Below are 16,346 nucleotides of genomic sequence, written 5' to 3'. Positions count from 1 at the left end.
GCTACAATAGGAATTTGCAGAGGTGGGCACACACACACACACACACACACACACACACACACACACACACACACACACACACACACACACACACAGCTGTTCTCTATGGATCTTTGCTATTGTTCTGCTTTTTTCCCCTTTATTGCAATGCATGGGCACCACACTGCTCTTGTTCATCCAATAAAGACTGAGGGAGAGTTAGAGAGGGAGAGAGAGGGAGAGAGTTAGAGAGGGAGGGAGAGGGAGAGAGTTAGAGAGAGAGAGAGAGAGAGGCAGTGGCTCTCAGTCAGGGAGTGTCGTCGTGGAAGCGGACTGCTCCTCCACATCAGACTCCTTCTATCCCTCCGTGCTGGAGGAGCAAGGAGGAACCTCGTCCTCTTGGGTTATATTCTCTCTCCCTCCATCTCTCTCTTTCTCTTTCTTACTCTCTTTATCTATCTGTCTTATCTTCTCCGCGCGGACACACGGATAAACCACACCACGACTGGGAAAGATGTTTTTTCTTCTGCTGCGTATGGTTACCCTTTACACTGTGAGCGTCTTTAGCGGAGAAGCCGCCGCCACTCACTGTGAGTATTTCACCTATAGGACGCTCTCACCTGTAAGCTCCGTCCGCTCCTCCGCTCCGCTCCTCCGGTGCTCTGCTGCCGCTCTCCGGTGCTCTGCTGCCGGCGTGCGGAGGCTGCGGAGCGGCAGGTGGACGCTGCTCGGACCCGCTGCATGGAGTTGGTACCTTTGTCCTCTTATTGTTGCATCAGGGGCTGAAGCTGCTGCTGCTGCTGCTGCTGCTGTTGATGGTCACATGAAGTTCAGCACTTGAAACGGCTGATTTCAGACGAGTGCCTTTATGCGTGTGTCTGTGTGTCTTAGTGACATGCAGATGAACAAGTTGATAGCCCTGTGTGTGTGTGTGTGTGTGTGTGTGCTCCTCGCCTCGCGCCTTGAGTGCGCGCGATGAAGGTCAAGCAAACAGGTTCATTTGTCTCCACTCTCGGTGTTGGAGAGGAGAGAGAGAAAGACAGAAAGAAAGAGGCAGCGCTCTGTGTAGATTTCTTATGTGTTTGATTGAAGAGTCACTCCTTTGACATGCAGGCTGCTGCTGCTGCTGCTGCTGCTGCTGCTGAATAGAAAGTGCTGAGTGGCCACAGCTGGAGCTGTACCATGCAGACGGCTGCTGTTATAGGTCGACTCCTACGTGGGAACAGCTCCCAGTCACAAAAGCACCGCTGAAGCTTCCACTCAGCACGGAGTGCCTCTCTCGATGGGGTTTCCATTTTAAATTTTTGAAGCTGTACAGTTTCCTGTTTGATTGCATGACGAGTGACTCCGATTTGGGAGGAATTGGCACAATCTTCACAATTCAGCACTCATATAAAGTGTTTTTATTCTTTTGAACACCACCACCCCCCCAAAAAAGATTTTTTGACATAGCCTAAATTCATAATTTTCAGCTGCTTGTATGTGAAGGCTTCTGCTTTCCTGTCATTCCTGTAGTAAACTCATTGACAGTGCAGGATAACAGCTCAGTTTTATGATCTGATCATCATTGATGATCAATCAGGAGGATAATCAGCAGATTAATGGATGATAAGATGTTAATATGTGCAAATCCTGTGTATTAGAGTATGAACCTGCTCCAGAATCTAAGACAAACCTGAAACACACACACACACATATCTATACAAAAGTGTGGTCAGTCCTTATGCTGATACACACCGAGCTCAGTCGACCACAGTCAGACCAACCATAGAGTCCATCCATGCGAATCCCGGTGGGCCGTTGTATCGGTGGACCGTGAAAAAAAATCCATACAGTTTTCACCGGCCTCCCTCTGTGTGTGTATGTGTGTGTGTGTGTGTGTGTGTGTGTAAAACCCAGCACTGGCCAATCACAGCCAGGTCTGAAGCATCACTGAGGGGTTGAGGAGGAACCAGCTGACACGATGCTAATGAAAATACAAACAGCTACCTAAGAACAGACAGCAGTGATATAGGAGCTCAATCTGAGAGCGGTGACAGGTTTTATCACCTGACCAGGTTGAAATATTTTGACATGTTTTATATCTGTTCATTTGTGATTGATATTTGTGATCTGTTTTTTTCTTCCCCCCCCCCCACATGTGCTGGATATTTTTAGTTCCTTGCCCATATATGGCACACACACACAGGAAGCTCTAAGAACACGTCTCAAAGCATGCAAAAATAATTAGCTGTGATTCATATCTTATTTAACATGGTTTTCCCACATAAGGAGAAACACATACACACACACATCTGCACTCATTTTTCCTCATTGAGAAATCCTGGATCAGGCTTCATGCCCCACCCACCACCACCACCGCTGCTGCTGCTCGGCTGCTGCTCGGCTGCCCAGTGAGAGAGCAGTGCTGATCAGGGGCTTTAAATGCATTAGAGGGACCTGGGAGAGACGGAGCCAAGTGTTTGAGCTTCAGATGTGCAGAGAAACCAGCAGCTAGCAAACCTATCAGATCTGGAAGTTTGCACAGTTAGCATCAGTTTCTTATGCTGTTTGTTAACTTGTTATAGCTTGGAGGAACCAGTGGATTGTGCAGCGGTATTTGGTCGTGCTAATGATGCAACAAGGTTTTGGATTCCACGTGTTGTTCCTTGGCTTTGTGAGGTATTAAAGCATTTCTGTCTGAATGAAATGAATGTTTCTTTTCATCATCTACCTTCATTGTGGTTCCAAGACGGAGTTACTCAGCTGAGTGCTTATTTTGCCCATTAAATTACTTGGATCATATTTTTTTTTAAAACATCAAACAAAGATGATAACCAGACTAAAACCTTGGTTTTCATCACAGGGGGTCTTTGATATGTAATTTGTAGCTCAACAAAAATAAATCCTGACCTAGTGAGCTCTTTGTTTCACAGGTTATCCCTCACATTTCCATCCAGCTTCCTGTCGATATCCATGGAGGACGTGTTCATGGTCCCCAGAGGATGAACCATCAGGCCAAATTAGCGATTGATAACCTTATTTAAAATGGTCATTTCATTAGATTGAACTCCCGAGGCGGATGCACATTTTTGTGATTTTACGATTTTATCATCTAATCTAAAAAGTTGTTCTTCAATAAATCAACTCGCCAGGGGGCATGACATTACTTGATCTGTTTGTCGGTCTTTGCTCTCCGAGGGCGAGTGTGACACTGTCCTTGTGTTGGGGTTTAAGCACTTTATGTTAAGGTGAGGAACTGAGCTAAACTGACAGCTGCATTACTCATTTATGACAGTCCTGTGGTTCTCAAATGTGTGCTGTGATCAGGTCTGACGTGCCGCGCGGAGATGAAATGGTGAGATGCTCGCGGAGGTCAAAAACGCCGCTCTCGTGTTTACCACTGAGAAACCAAAAAAGGGGATGGGAGGGGGCGCGGATGTGTCACGGTTGGTTTGTGGGGGTCTTTGTCAGGTGGCAGATGCACTTCCTCCCCGAGATCATATGGCACTTTTTCTTCTCTTTTTCTCTTTTTTTTGAGGGCTTTACAAGGAGACAGTGACATCACTTTATGTGTCAGCATTTACACTGTCATCTTTCAGATAGAGTTAATTGATAATCTATCGACATGGCCTTTACAGTAATTGCTAAATGACTGTTAACAGAGAAGCTATCAGCACAAATGCAATGACACAATATTTTCTCCTTTTCCTAGTTTGTTGATACTCATGGATCACTTTATTATAATACCAGAATAATATATAGTACTGTAGGACTTCTGCTCCATGTTGACTATGATTGCCTCACTTCTGCAGATTCGTCAGCTGCACATTTATGCTGCTAATCTCCCAAAGATATTCCACTGGATTCATACTTGGAGACCGGGGAGGTCACTGAAGTTCACTGTCGTGTTTTTTTTTTTTAAAAACCCGTTTTGAGGCGACCTTTTACTTTGTGACACGGATCATTAGCATCCTCCTGGAGGTAGCCGTTAGAAGATGGTGAACTGTGGCCATGGTCAGCAGCAGTGTACTCAGATAGACTGGTGCATTGGAGCCATCATTGATTGGTATTAAGGGGCCAAAGTGCCAAGAAAACATTCACCACTCCACCAGCAGAAAATGTAAATTATATCATTATACAGTAGATAGTAGAGCTAAACAGATGTTTATGTGGATGACCATGTGTGAATGTTTCAGTTAGTGCACTTCTTACTTTTGAGTTGTAAACGGGATATTCAGGCTAACAACATGCGCATATACAGTAAAAAAGCACATTTAATACATAAAATGAGGTTGAAATTCATCAATTTTTTGACGATGAATTATCACAGTAGAGAAAAAGTTAGCTGTCAGATGCATTCAGTGCAGAGTTACTCCAGCCTTTGTGAAAGTGAATACATCAGTTCACACAAATACTGTTTACACTAATATATATTTTGGCTGATTGTGATTACCTTCATTATTGGTAGCCTGATTGATAGTCTGATCATTATTTTCTTGATTAACTAATTCATCATCTGGTCTGTTTCCCCAGTTGGAGCTGTGAAATTGTTTTCTTTTTTTTTTTCTTTTCCAATTAAAAGTCCAAAGCTGCTTCGCTCTTTTTTGTATGATGCCAGAGAAAGGAAAACAAAGGCAACAAATCTTCACACTGGAGAAACCAGAACCAGCAAACCATCTGAAAATCGACTTAATGACTTAGAAGACTAATTAAAGGAGTTGAGGATTAAATTTCTGTCGATTTACTAATCGGCTAATTGTCCCTGTGCTAATGTAACGTATTCATCAACACCGGGGCGATAACCAAATCCTGTTTGTCATTGTTCAGTCAATCAATCAACCAAGCTTTATTTATACAACACCTTTCATACAAGTCAGAATACAATTCAAAGTGACTGAAAGCAAAAAACAAAGATGGACTTAGTTTTAGACACGTGTGCACACCAACAGCATCATATGAAGAAGTTGATAATAAATAAAAGGGTTTGTAATTAAAACACAAAAACATTGATATATAAACATAAAAGTGAAAGAGAAATCAAATTGTTAGCAAAGTTTGGGGTGTTTTATTTAGCTGCACCGCAACAGTGGATTCAGACATGTCATAGCTTATGTCACTGACTGACTGACTGACTGATATTTCCACTTTAATGTCCTTGCTTCTTGAGAACTACAGCGAAGCAGAGGAGCACTTCCAATACACTGAGCCTTGTCACCATTATTCCTTATTAACAGCTTATTATTAAAGAAGTCAAAGGGATAATTAAACATAAGACACACTGAGCAGAGAGAGCGGTAGATAGAAAGGCACCCTAGGTAAGAATCAAGTATGAAACTGAGACAGTTGGACAGAGACACCTGTCTCCAATAAAACTTGAAAGTAAATAAAAGCTAAATTTATCGTGGATGCCAGACAGAGGCTGTGAGCTATGTGGGGAAAAAAAAGGCAGGCAAGAGTGTCTCCCCAGGTAGAGCACATGTCCCCTGGGTAAAGTCTTTGCTCCTGTGGCTGGAATAAAGGCTAACACCTGAAAAGGAAAGATACTCTGCCTCTTCTACCTTCTGTTTCTCCTTGAGTGTTTATAAATAGTCTCCGTCTTTAATTTATGTGTTTGGTGATTATGTCAGACGACGTAGCAGTTATACAATCAGGATTAGACCATAGGTGGTCCTGCCACATACCAGGCTTTGACCTAGCCCCGTTTCACATTACCATTGTTTCACTCCCCTGCTATGACAGTAGACTTTTGTCATACATTATTTCCTCCCCAACATTTCTCCAGAATATGACAGTATCGTAGTAAGATAACAAAGAGAAGCCTTTGTTTAACATGGGCAGCAGTCATAGTAGTCATTTATTCAAAGCTGAGTGCATGAAATCCACCTACAGTAGAAAAGACAAGACTCTATCAGCATCAGTTAAATGTTGTATTAATCTAAGCAGCTGATAAGTAGCGTATATTTAGCCTCATGCTTAGCACGAACAGCAAAAAGACTAGAAATAGTTCAATTGAGGCTCTGAAGGCAACTGTGGGAGTTTTTGGCTGAACAAATGAAACAAACAAAAAAAAAAATCCGGATAATTTACTCACATAAATCATCCCAAAAAAAGAAAAAAGTAATGGCACTTCCTGTGGTTTGCAGCTGATCTTATTATCCAGGTGTGTTGCCAGGAAGACAAGTAGCTATATTCTGCTGGATATTCAGGCGCTGCACTCGAAGCACATAGGTGAGGTATTTGAAGGCCACACTAGACGACGTGGCTTTAACAGGATGGAAAAGGTGCAGACGGCTCCGGTGGCTGGTTTTCCTCAGACAGGGAGTCTCATGTTTTGTGCCCCCCACCCCCCTCCGCTCCATCCCTTCCAGCTCTGCCGCCTGCCTGTTTCACCAGCTTCCTGTATCATGACCTTTCAGTGGCGCGCTGTGCAGCAGCACAGTAGATTATGTTAATGCATCTCTATGTCAGTTTTAAAAAACGAGAAAGGAGCGAATATTTTTTGATGGTGGTGGAAAAAAAAAAAAAAAGATCATACCTCTGGGATTCCTAAACACCCATAATACTCTGACACCACCTTAAGCTTATGTGGCATGGTTAATAAAAATCTGCTTCACCTCGCGCGTCACCTACTGTGTTTTCACAGCTCACTGCAGCACAGGCCGTCTTTTAAGGTCGTGTTTCCTGCTCTGAGTGGAGATCTGAGTTTAGTTTTGTGAAGTTTGCTTTTGGCTGGAAAAAAAAAAAAAAAGAGGCAGAGAGAGGCTTTCATTACCAGCCGACATGACCCCTCTTCACCACGGGTCTGTTGGAGGAATATAGCTGCGATTACAGTGATTCTCTCACAGCAGGTGGACACCGCTGCACCAGACATTCATCTTTTATAAGCGAGAATGTGTTTCCCGCGTGGCAAGGCACCACACACATATATTTACTTAAAATTTCATGCTTCAAGTTAGCTCAGCAGGCCGATACTTCACAACTAATTATTTCCCATCTGAAGCACCTGGAACGTGCTCGAGCAGAGCTGGCATTCGGCATAACAGCAGAAGAAGCGACGGCGTGCGAGCGTGTGTGTGTGTGTGTGTGTGTGTGTGTGTGTGTGTGTGTGTTTGTGCATGTGTGAGCAGATACAGCTGCAGATTCTCTCAGCTAATGAATGTGGAGCAGGCAGTCAAGGAACACCTACTGCTGTACACCTTCAAGGCCTGATGAATTTATCAAAAGGTAAATGAGGCAGAACACCGCGGCGTGACAGTGCAGGCACTTTTCCTCATGTTTAAACATACAGTACACTTCTTTCTCAGAGACAAAAGGGGAACGGGGAGGGAACGTGCACTTTGAACATCTAAAGACGCGGGGACTCGCACCTCCGCTTTGATTGTCTTTACTCTGCATGACACGACGACGCAAAGTAGCGACAGTATACAGAGAAAACAGTATATGGTTCTGTCACAGGGATCACTCTGCTCATCAACCCGGTCCCACAGGAGACGTGTTTGTTTTATCTGATGTGGATGAAATGTGGGCTGAAGCATGTTGTTATTTTTAGATCTTTTCATGTCATCTACCCTTTTTTTTTAGTTGTTGTTCTGGTATTGTGGTTTTTTTTTACAGCAAATAAGAAAAGTCTAATTAGATCTAATTAGATCTGAAAGAACTTACTTTTAAAACTGTCATGGAAAGGAGCGGTTTAATGAAAATAAAATAAAAATTAACATTCTTAAAAATGATAATTAAGCGGGTAATTATCTCAAAATCTTTCAGAAACACAACTGGATCACAAATTGGCTTTTTTTTTGTGCAGCACAACTAGTACTGCATTCCTTTGTGCTGCAGTGTCACTGTTGTCAGATTTATTTTGTTGCTGGACACACTCATCTCAATTCAAGAAACTTTTATTTGTCTCCAGGGGGCAATTTACAGGGGCACATAGATAGACATGAGAAAAACAAGAACAACAAAAAAGAGCACACAGCCGCCAGTGTAAAAACAGGTTTTATACATTAAGAAAAACAATGACTATGACGTGAAGATACAGCAAGAGTGCAAAAAAGGAAAAGGCAATCAACATTGGTGCAAAACAAAACCTGTAATATTGCACAAAGAATGACAATAGCATGGGAGAATGGCATTGCCAATGCAAATAAAACATTGACACATAAAATAACTGACACAGCTGTGTGGAGATAATCTTAGTGCAATAAAAAAAAACTGTTACTCTGGGTTTACTTAGTGTGAAAAAAACAACAAGCTTCTATTTTAATCAGAATGACTGGATTCTCAGAGCTGAAGCTGAATAAACAGTGCGACTGCAGAGGACTATGTGTTTTTGATTAAAACCAGGAGCTGTGCATGGTCTCTGAGTGACTGCAGCAGCTCTGCACAGACACATGAAATGAAGGGACTTGCTTTTTATATATATTGTCATGGTGAGAGCATTTTGTTTCTCCTCATCCATTCATATTGAATTATTTGGCTGTGGAGATGATGCACAGACAGGTTGCTGCAGTCCTCACACTGTTGTCTCACATTTTTTATTCATTGTCTGAGAGCATGAAATGTTGGTGGTAAAGTGATTCGCTCCACTTCCACGCTACATTCTGTGTGGTATCGCGGCATATGTGATGGTTTCGATATCACACATTTTCTGGAAACCCTGTTTAGAATTATTTTATCAATATGATAATCTGACAGGAATGTTTTAGCTTATCCTGTCACTTCAATGCATGAACAATGACTAGAGCAAATTAGCACAAAAAATCATATGAAAATTTAATTTTCTGCATTATTTATGGTGCCTAATTCATCCAGAGATATTAAAGAGATAAATAGCATTGGCTCGGTTAACGGTATGACATTAATATATATATGAAGAGTTGTTAAAGGTCCCATATTTTATTAAGTGAGAATTCCATTTGTTTTGATTATAGATCAACTCTATGTGCTATATTAGTGCTGTGAAAGCATCAAGGCCTCAGTCCACAGAGAAATGCACACAGCCTGTATTCAGAAACTGAGCCTTGAAACCAGCCGTCAGGACTTCCTGTCACTTTGTGATGTCACAACGAAGTTACCACCAAGCCCCACCCACCTGGACCTACCATCAAACAACTTGCAGGGATTTGGTTTTTCTGAGTGTTTTATTTTGAAATCTGCTTTATTTTTATTACATTGCTCAGAAAACAGTCAGCCAATCAAGAAGAGAGGCTCAGAGCCTCTTTCTCTCTTCTGATTGGCTGACACCAACCTGTTGTTACTCGAGCTCCAGAGAGAAGCTGATATACTCAAAGCTTCAGTCCATAGAGAAATGCGCACAGCCTGTATTATAGATAGATACAATAGATACTCTTTATTACGGACTTGAGTCCATTATAAATAAAAGAAGACAAAACAAAGACACATACAGTATTCAGAAACTAGGCCTTGAAACCAGCTGTCAGGACTTCCTGTCACTTTGTGATGTCACAACAAAGCAGCCACCAAGCTCCGCCCCCCACCTGGACCCACGACCATCCAACACTTTGCAGGATTTGGTTTCTCTGAGTGTTTTAGTCTGAAGTCTGCTCAATTTCCTTTGGATCACTTTCTGATTACTCAGAAAACTGTTAGCCAATCAAGAAGAGAGGCTCAGAGCCTCCTCTCTTCCGATTGGCTGACACTGACCTATTGTTACTCAAGCTCCAGGAAGAAGCTGATATACATGTACTTTTACACTTTACTTTTACACTTTAAATGAAACTGTCCTGGAAGTGAACAATAATGGACCATTGAAATAGCATGTAGTTATGTGTATTTTCCCTGTCGGAGGCCAATCTGCAGGAAGCTAAGAGTAGCAGGAGTCAGTATACAGGACAAATGCTTTTTGATTGTAATAAGTATGAAGAAAATACAATGGATACATGATATTAGACTATTTAGAGGAATAATTTCTGCCTGGTCCCCTGGGAGCAGAAAAAATCCATTGTGATGAATATGGCGCCAGTGGAGGCCATTCCATTTCCAGCTGTATTGGTCACACAGTGACGCTGCATTCCCAATCTATACAGTGCAATGAATATGCTTCGAATAGCTGCAGAGTCTGAAAGTTTCCTCCTCTATTTATTTTCGGTGTTACTGGCAGAGGGTTTTTGAAAGGATTATCAACACCCACTTTCCATCGACTGTGCCAATAAGATGGATGCAATAATCAGCAAGGGACAGTTACAGAGATGAAAAAATGAGACACATACGGTACATACACACACACACGCACGCACGCACGCACACACACACACACACACACACACACACACACACACACACACAGACAAAAGATCCTGTTTTGAACATTCAGACCCCAGAATGAAAAAGAAAGAGTGTTAAATTAAAAAAGGAGGGAAAATGCAGAGGTCTGCTTCTTGTCTGGCTGGATTTAACATTCTGTATAGCACAGGTTATTATTGTATGTAATTACACTGTGTGATTATCTGTGAATCAGACACGGCCTGGGATTTTCACACTCTATGATTTGATATTGATTAACAACAACAAAAAGGGGGAGAAAAAATAGAGGACAAAAAAAAAACCCACCAGACTTGCAGTCCAGAGGAGCTGAGCTGGTTCCCAGCATCAGCATAGGCTACAGAGGTAAAGAATTTTAAGCTGCAGTCTAACTATGATGCAGTGTTTTTTTTATTTCAGAGACCAGTCACTTTTGAAATATACAGCAGCATCTCTGATCAAAGTCGTATACTGCAGCTCTTAAACATAAGAACTGCGCCTTCGGGCTGCACGTTGGTCTAAATATCAGCAGATAAGAAATCAAGGTACTTCTGAGGTCAGCATCATCAAGAAGTGTTTGGCTGCAATCACAAGTCCTTCAATATCACATTTAAACAGTCCAATCCATTACTTATATTTACATAAATGTTGATTATATATGTAGAGCTGATATGCCTGATATAATGTGTTATTTAGCAACAGCTGATATGATCTGTTGCTCCCACAGGAAGTCTTTTTAACCGGGGAAAATGGTGGGTAGTGAACGAGTAGCTCGTTGCTAATTAGAGAGGAGAGTTTGACAACTTTGTTGGTGCTGCTGCTACATTTACATACTGTAGTGTTGACAGTGCTAACACCTTCTACCAGGTGTGTTGCTGTACTATTTCAAGCTAGTACATAGTATTCCTGTAGATAAACAAACTGAGAGCTGCAGGGACACTGTATGTCTTTCTGCAGGACAACCAGGAAGTTAGCAGCATGGTTCCCTTTGACAAGAAGCCAATGGGATTTTAACATGGGCTTCAAGGCTGCAGTACAAAAGACTGTGATTTATACTTTTATTTGCTTCAACTGCCGAACTGACCCGGCTTATATTTGAGACAGGCATCTATATGAGACAGGCTTTTACTTAATTATGAACAAATCTTTTACTTGGTAAAGATATAAAATCCTCTAAAATCGTCCTGTACTGTTTTTAAGAGTAGGAATAGAAGGAAAGAGACAGATCTGGAGCACGCATTCATTTAGGTTTAATCGGCACCAATTAAACTTCTTCTAAATAAATGCGGGTCCCAGCTGTAGGCTGTATGTAGGCTCTGGCTCTTTCCATGGGTCAGTTCTCTGCAGGCCTGGCCAAATCGACGCGCCAGGTTCGGGTCAAAAACATATACAAACTTGGGTTGGGTCGGACCATTGACTTTTTTTTTTTGGCTGCATTTGGGCGGAGAATTAATTCTCATGAGGCTTTAACTCCGACAGACTGAACCAGGTTGGGTCGGATCTTAATTGTCAGGCCCGTTGAGAACTCTAGCACGAATTGAGCAGCTTAGAAACTGCTCAAACGGGCGATATGGGCTTTGAGAGGGTTTGAACATTCACAAGAACTAGACCCGGCTTCTAATTGGGAACAGCTTTTATTTGAGAATTTAGGCTAATACTTTTTTATGATTTTTGAAGCCTGAAGCTAATGGGGCAGTAACTTCCTCAGCAACTTCTAGGGCCCTAGTTTGCTGGCGCAGCGCAGGTGGCGCAAGGTAGCGCAGCCGGTCTAATGCAAGTTTCGACCAGCGCAGCCGAGCGCAAAGTCAGATTGGAAGATTTGTAGATCGCGCTGCGCTGAGATAGGCGTGGCGGCGCAGCAGGGGGAGGCGTCACAGATTCTGCTTGGTGCAGTGGAAGTTTCGTCCGAAAATGTCCCGCCGAGGTTGCGCTGAAAGCTCGCCACCTCCAACCAGGTCTAGTCTCAGCGCAGCGCGGAGCGCAGCAGGTGCAGTGGAAGTTTGACTGACTGACCTGCAGTGCACACACGTCACCAAGACCTCACAGGCAGATCTCCACAGTTCCAGACACATTTCAATGCAATAAATATCCACAATAACCACTATTTAATGCAACTAACGGAATCAACACGTGAATTTATATCTATATAGATTGTCCCGTCACATCTTACGTCAGATCAAAGCAGAGATCAAAGGCTGTCGGCGCGTAATGGAAACTCCACCTGAATTAACACAGCAGGGACGAACTGGCACTGAAAAGCAGCTGTGGATGTCCCAAAAGCAGGACTGAGGGTGGATGACTGCATGTCACTGCCGTGTTGAGATACCACTCTGCCCTTGTGATGATCGCTGTATTTATTTATTTACTTATTAATTCATAAGCACGTGCGACCGCATCACGCGGCCGTAATGAAAAACAAAACACAAATCATCATCTCTCTTAGTCCAGCACAACAGCCTCGGTATCAGATAGTCAGTATATAGCCTACTACAGTACTCAGCATCTCTATCACAGAAAAAAAAAAAGAGAAAAAAAGAGACGGACAGAGAGAGAGAGAGAGAGAGAGAGAGGAGGACAGAGAGAGAGAGAGAGAGGGAGAGAGAGAGAGCGCGTCCTTGCTGATTTCATCCACATGGTGTGTGTTTATGTTGTGATTAGTGTAGCCTACACCTCTGATCTTATACACAGGGTTTGAATAAATGTGAGTTTCTTTATTAGTTTATTAGTTGTTGTTTCTTAGATTGCGTAGGGGTTCTCAGTGTATCAGATCAATCCTGGTTAAGTATATTAGTAAACTCATTATTGGTCACTCTGAGCTCGGACCTCCGGGGAAACAGCTGTTTCCTCCGGGGAGAGGTTCGGCCTCTGGCGTCGCTGTCTCCTCCGTCCATGTCAAAGTATAAAATGACAAACTTGCAGCGCGCATCGCCCTCCGCGCAGTTAAAGGTGAGGAGAGGAGCTCCTTTGATTGGTGAAGATCTGACTCGGCTGTGTCAAACCCACTCCACGCCTTTCTCTCCTCCTTCTGTCTCCCTCCCGCCCTCTCTCCTCCCTCTTCGCCGTTTGCGCCGGTGGGAGGGACGAGGGGAGGGGTTGCGCCGGTCTAAGTCTGACTGCGCGGCCCACCAGACTTGCGAAATGGACCTGGGCCACACCCCGTTGACGTGGCGAAGCTGCGCTGATCACAGACTTCACCTGGTCGACGAAACTAGGGCCCCTAGTCTCATTTAGCCACTCATCGCATGTGTTATTTGCATGTTTCTCTAGAGGCACAGAAGTGTGAAGAAATCTACTGAGATATTTCTCATGGTGAGAACAAGTCCTTATTTCAGGCATCTAAACAAAAACCAATTTGAGCAGGATGAGGGAACAGGAAGTGTAAATATCAACTTATTTCTGGCTTCTCACTCTTGCAGCGCCACACTTTTATCTTTTGTTTATCTTTTCAATGCATGGTGGCAGTTCATTATCCAGCGAAACAACGCGCAAACAAACAGCATAATGTATCGTATGCATTCTGTGAAATTAGCTGAATCGGATTTATCAGTTGCGAGATACTGGATTGTATTTTTGATGTGACGCTCCGCCAGCTGCTTATTGACATGTGTGTGTGTGTGTGTGTGTGTGTGTGTGGAGTCGGAGCTGGATATCCTCAGAGTCAGAAAATATCTCTGACTCAGAATTACAAGCCCGGGGCTGATGCGAAACCGTTTTCCGCACTTGGCTGCTCATAATCACGGTTTAAATGATGTGACGTGATCATCGCGGCATTAGTGAATCCATGTATTTCACCACCCATCCCGGGTGTCAGAACATGAGTTATGCGGACGCTTTAATCAGCTAAATGGCGTCTGGAGCACCTGAGGACGTAGCATTTACAGATAACCAGCAGTCTGGATTCTTACAGTGCAATATGGTTTTACTGCGTGGTTGGTTGCTGTTGGGCTTATTTAGCCCCTTATTCGGCTTATTGCTGCAGCTTTGAAGCCGTAAATATTTCAGAACAGACTGAGGGCACAGCACAGTGACACAGGCATCCTATCTAAGTGCCTTATCTTGAGTGACTTCCCACCAAATGCTATGTAAAGCAGTGGTGTGAAATCCCTTCCATGCCCCAAACCTGCATGGCATCCAAGAAAACCTAGTTTTTTTTCTTCCTATGCCGCTCCATGAGAACTATTCCCTCCAAAGATATTTCCTCTAGTACCAACTAGAATTAAACTACGGCATCAATATTGGATATTTTTGCTTGTTTTTATAGTTATGATATAATCAAATGATACTGGGTAGATATGATTAAACCAATTTAACCTCGTTTGGGTTTAGGGTCTTTTAAAAGCAGGCTGCTCGCTTTTGGACGGAGGCACAAACAATCAAATCATACAATAAGCGCAGTAGAGGAATGGCTCCATTGTCGTAACGTCATTATGATGTTTTTACGGAGCTGCAGCTCTCCCCGACGATATCGGCCCGCTACTTCATTTAGAAAATGTATCACAAGAGTTAGCGCTGAGATATTAGCCTCTAATGGCTACTACCTCTGTAATTACCACAGTGATGCTCATTGCCGTCCAAAATTAGCCCCATTTTTAACAAAATATTATTCCATTATTACTTTGTCTTTACCGAGATGTTGTGCAAAACGCTCCCACAAATCCTATAAGCCAACGGAAAATTACCACAAATCCTGTTTCACTATGTTCTTGAATGAGGGCTGAATAATTCATGTTTGGCAGATGAGATGTGTATAATCACTAAAAGCTGTCGATAGCCCAGCAAAACATCCTGCCGGCTGCCTGTAAATGCTCATAGGTCCCTTTAGATTATATGCAGCGTTCAGAGAAATGAAGTGCTACAGTAAACCGGGCAGTGTTTCTCAATCATTCGTATTGACGCGTGCTTCCTTGAATTCAGCCGGCGTTTGGTACTAATTGTCAGCCAATACCTCGGCTCTCGCTCGGGCTATCGCTGAGCAGAGGTCACCGAGCCCCCCCAAAGCCCGCGGAGGCCATGCGAGGTATCATATGAAGCTTTATCGGTACCACACAGAGGTCTGAGGCCCGCTCTGTTACCAGATACTATCTCTGTACCCTTTGATATTATTGACGCTGCGGTCTGCGTTGACTGAACCTATGCACCCTCCACAGTCTGCCTCTGCTCTTGAGGGGTTTAACACTGCAATAAAGGTGCCGTGCGTCTGTTTTTAGAGGTTTTGTTGCCCTGTAGCGGGAAGTTTGTACTTTTTTTTTTTCATGTTTTTTTTTTTTCTTCTGTTATACGACCAAAACATATCAAAGCATAATCCTGCAGATCTCATTGATCAAAACCAGCCAAAAGAAACAACCCCAGAAGCAGAGAGTGGAATAGATGGTATAACAAATTTCCTGCTTTCAATAATTTCCCTCTAATGGCCTTCTTTTTATTTAATGCCGGTTTTGAAGTTTCCTTCAGAGACACCAACTGTTCTTTCAACTCCTCTGTGACGAAGGACTAAAGGTGCAAGGACGGATATTTTTTTAAGCTTTACCCGAGCTCCATTTGAATAATTCAGACTTAAAATGTCGTTCTTTTGTACTGTTCTGTACCTGTGCAGAAAAAGAAAACACATGAGAAGAACTTGTGCTGTGCAAGTTATTTAAACCCCACGACCCTGTGAGAATATCAGAAGTAATCAGCAGCGGTAGAAGAAGCAGAAAGCAGAAATATTAATACCACATTGTAAGTGATACACCATCAACAGAGTTATTACATATCAAAAATAATAGCTGCATTCCTGATGCAGAATGGCTGCCAGAGTGAGGGATATCAGATAAACAGATACTCTATGTATCCCTTGGAGGAAATGTACTTGTCGGCAGCTATTTAATAGTAAAACATGACGATAGTAATTAAGATCGTGAACAATAAATGATAAACAATATTAATTGAGTGAGTCCATCTTTGGAGGATTGTATTTCTAATGAGTAAACAGTGATTTCATGCTGTATTTGGCCTGTATGTGAAGCCATAGTTTTAAAAACAGCCAATTTTGTCCTCATCCCTCAGTTTTTTACAAAATCTTTTCCAAAAAACTTCCATTTATACATATTAACTTGAGAATACAATGTTCCAAAATAATGTAGGCC

General features: G+C 42.7%; 1 protein-coding gene across 1 annotated transcript in view; it reads left to right on the top strand.

Moving 5' to 3' along the window:
* The first annotated feature begins 508 nt into the window (after nt 1–508).
* Nucleotides 509–16,346, top strand: part of cntnap5a (contactin associated protein family member 5a) — a 126,344-nt gene continuing 110,506 nt past the window's right edge. Inside the window, exon 1 of the mRNA XM_083997498.1 lies at nt 509–569. Within this exon, the coding sequence (XP_083853624.1) occupies nt 515–569 (55 nt within the window). The 5' untranslated portion in view covers nt 509–514. The remainder of the gene's footprint in view (nt 570–16,346) is intronic.

This window comes from Trachurus trachurus, assembly GCF_905171665.1.
Source record: "Trachurus trachurus genome assembly, chromosome: 21".
NCBI lineage: Eukaryota > Metazoa > Chordata > Actinopteri > Carangiformes > Carangidae > Trachurus > Trachurus trachurus.
This window is presented reverse-complemented; position numbering and strand designations above follow the sequence as displayed.